Here is a 1,335-nt window from a genome sequence, read left to right as displayed (position 1 = left end):
GAGCTTCTTTGCATTTTGTTTCAGTTTGGGACTTGCAAAAATTAAGATAATAGAGTGCCCAGAGAGGTACAAACCAAGCACCAAGAAGCAGAGCAGAAAGGCGAAGTTCTTGATCTTGAAATTCTGAGAAAAGATTAAAGCAGCCATCACATACTGAGAGACGTAGAGGACCAGAAAGGACAGCACGGATAGAAGCTTGCTGAAGTAGACGCTCGTCCCCGTGTGCCCACTGACCGCCGCCATGCTCGTCATCTGCTGGGCGTGTCTCCCCAGGGAGAATATCAGGAGCAGAGCAGAAAGTAGGAAGATAAATAGTGGCAAGAAGAACTCAACGACCAGAATGGCAAAGTGTAACGTGGACATTTCATTGCCTTGAGTGGTGGCATTCTGAGAGAAAAGGCTCAGCCAGAGTTTTTGGGAAAGAATCCACGTATGTTTTCTGTGGAAAACAGAAGTGAGAGACGTGTAGAGCAAGGACCCGACAATCAGCCATGGCACCAACCTCGAAATCCTCAGCTTCAACCAGAAGAAGAGAGGGTGAGCGAAGGTGGCGATTTTGGCACAGTAGAACACGCTGAGCCATGTGGCCAGCCAAAGCGACAGTTCACTAAAAAACATGAACGCCGTATAGGTCTCGGCAAGCGAGAAGAATTCGATGAGGGAGAGAACGACCAGACTGTTGTAGAAGATGAACATCTGGAGACAAATTCTGGAAACAGCCAGGCAGCAGAGAAGGAGGTGCAGAGGCGCCATCTTTCTGGGCCTGGTCAGCTCCGTGCCGGTCACGACCACGATCACGCCGTTCGCTAAGACCCCGAAGAGAAGTTGTATCATTACAAAAAGAAGATGGGTAATGACAATAGATTCTAGCATTTTGAGAGGAAAAAAAAAAAAAAAGTCAGTTACTTTTAAAAATGAGGTCGTCGTAGATTTTAGATTTGGGGGGAGTTTGGATTATTCAAGTTGTCTGTTTTTCTTCAAACGGATTAGAACCCGTGTGGGAGACACGACTTTACAAGAAGGCAGTGAGTGAGGCAGGAAGGGGGTGCGCCTGTGTTTATAACCCTGTTTCCTCAATCTAGTTCTGGAACAGTCAAATAAGAAAGAGATACTCCAGCGACGATTTGCTTCTTTGTGACGGCTTTTGCATCTTCCAGGTGAACTTAGCTTTCAGTGCCATCATCACAAGCAAATGGTGGACATGAGACACCTTCGGGGCTGGGAGAAAGGCTCCTTCATTACACAGTCGGCCGAAGTTCCCCAATCCTTCATCTCTGCTACGAATTTTTAACTGTGCCTCTAGGTGGGACTCCACGTAACATTTAAAAAAAAAAA

The 1,335-nt window shown here is 46.7% G+C and overlaps 1 protein-coding gene across 1 annotated transcript; it reads right to left on the bottom strand.

The window, feature by feature from the left end:
• Positions 1 to 3: 3 nt before the first annotated feature.
• LOC105310924 (taste receptor type 2 member 1-like) lies at positions 4 to 873 on the bottom strand (the record flags this gene model as incomplete). The annotated part of the gene is made up of 1 exon (XM_011387006.1): positions 4 to 873. A coding segment is annotated over exon 1 (870 nt), but the record flags the coding sequence as incomplete, so codon positions are not given.
• Positions 874 to 1,335: the final 462 nt, after the last annotated feature.

The sequence above is a fragment of the Pteropus vampyrus genome, unplaced genomic scaffold (genome assembly GCF_000151845.1).
Source record: "Pteropus vampyrus isolate Shadow unplaced genomic scaffold, Pvam_2.0 Scaffold16651, whole genome shotgun sequence".
Classification (NCBI taxonomy): Eukaryota; Metazoa; Chordata; class Mammalia; order Chiroptera; family Pteropodidae; genus Pteropus; species Pteropus vampyrus.
Note: the sequence above shows the minus strand (reverse complement) of the source record. Positions and strands in the feature narration are given on the sequence as shown.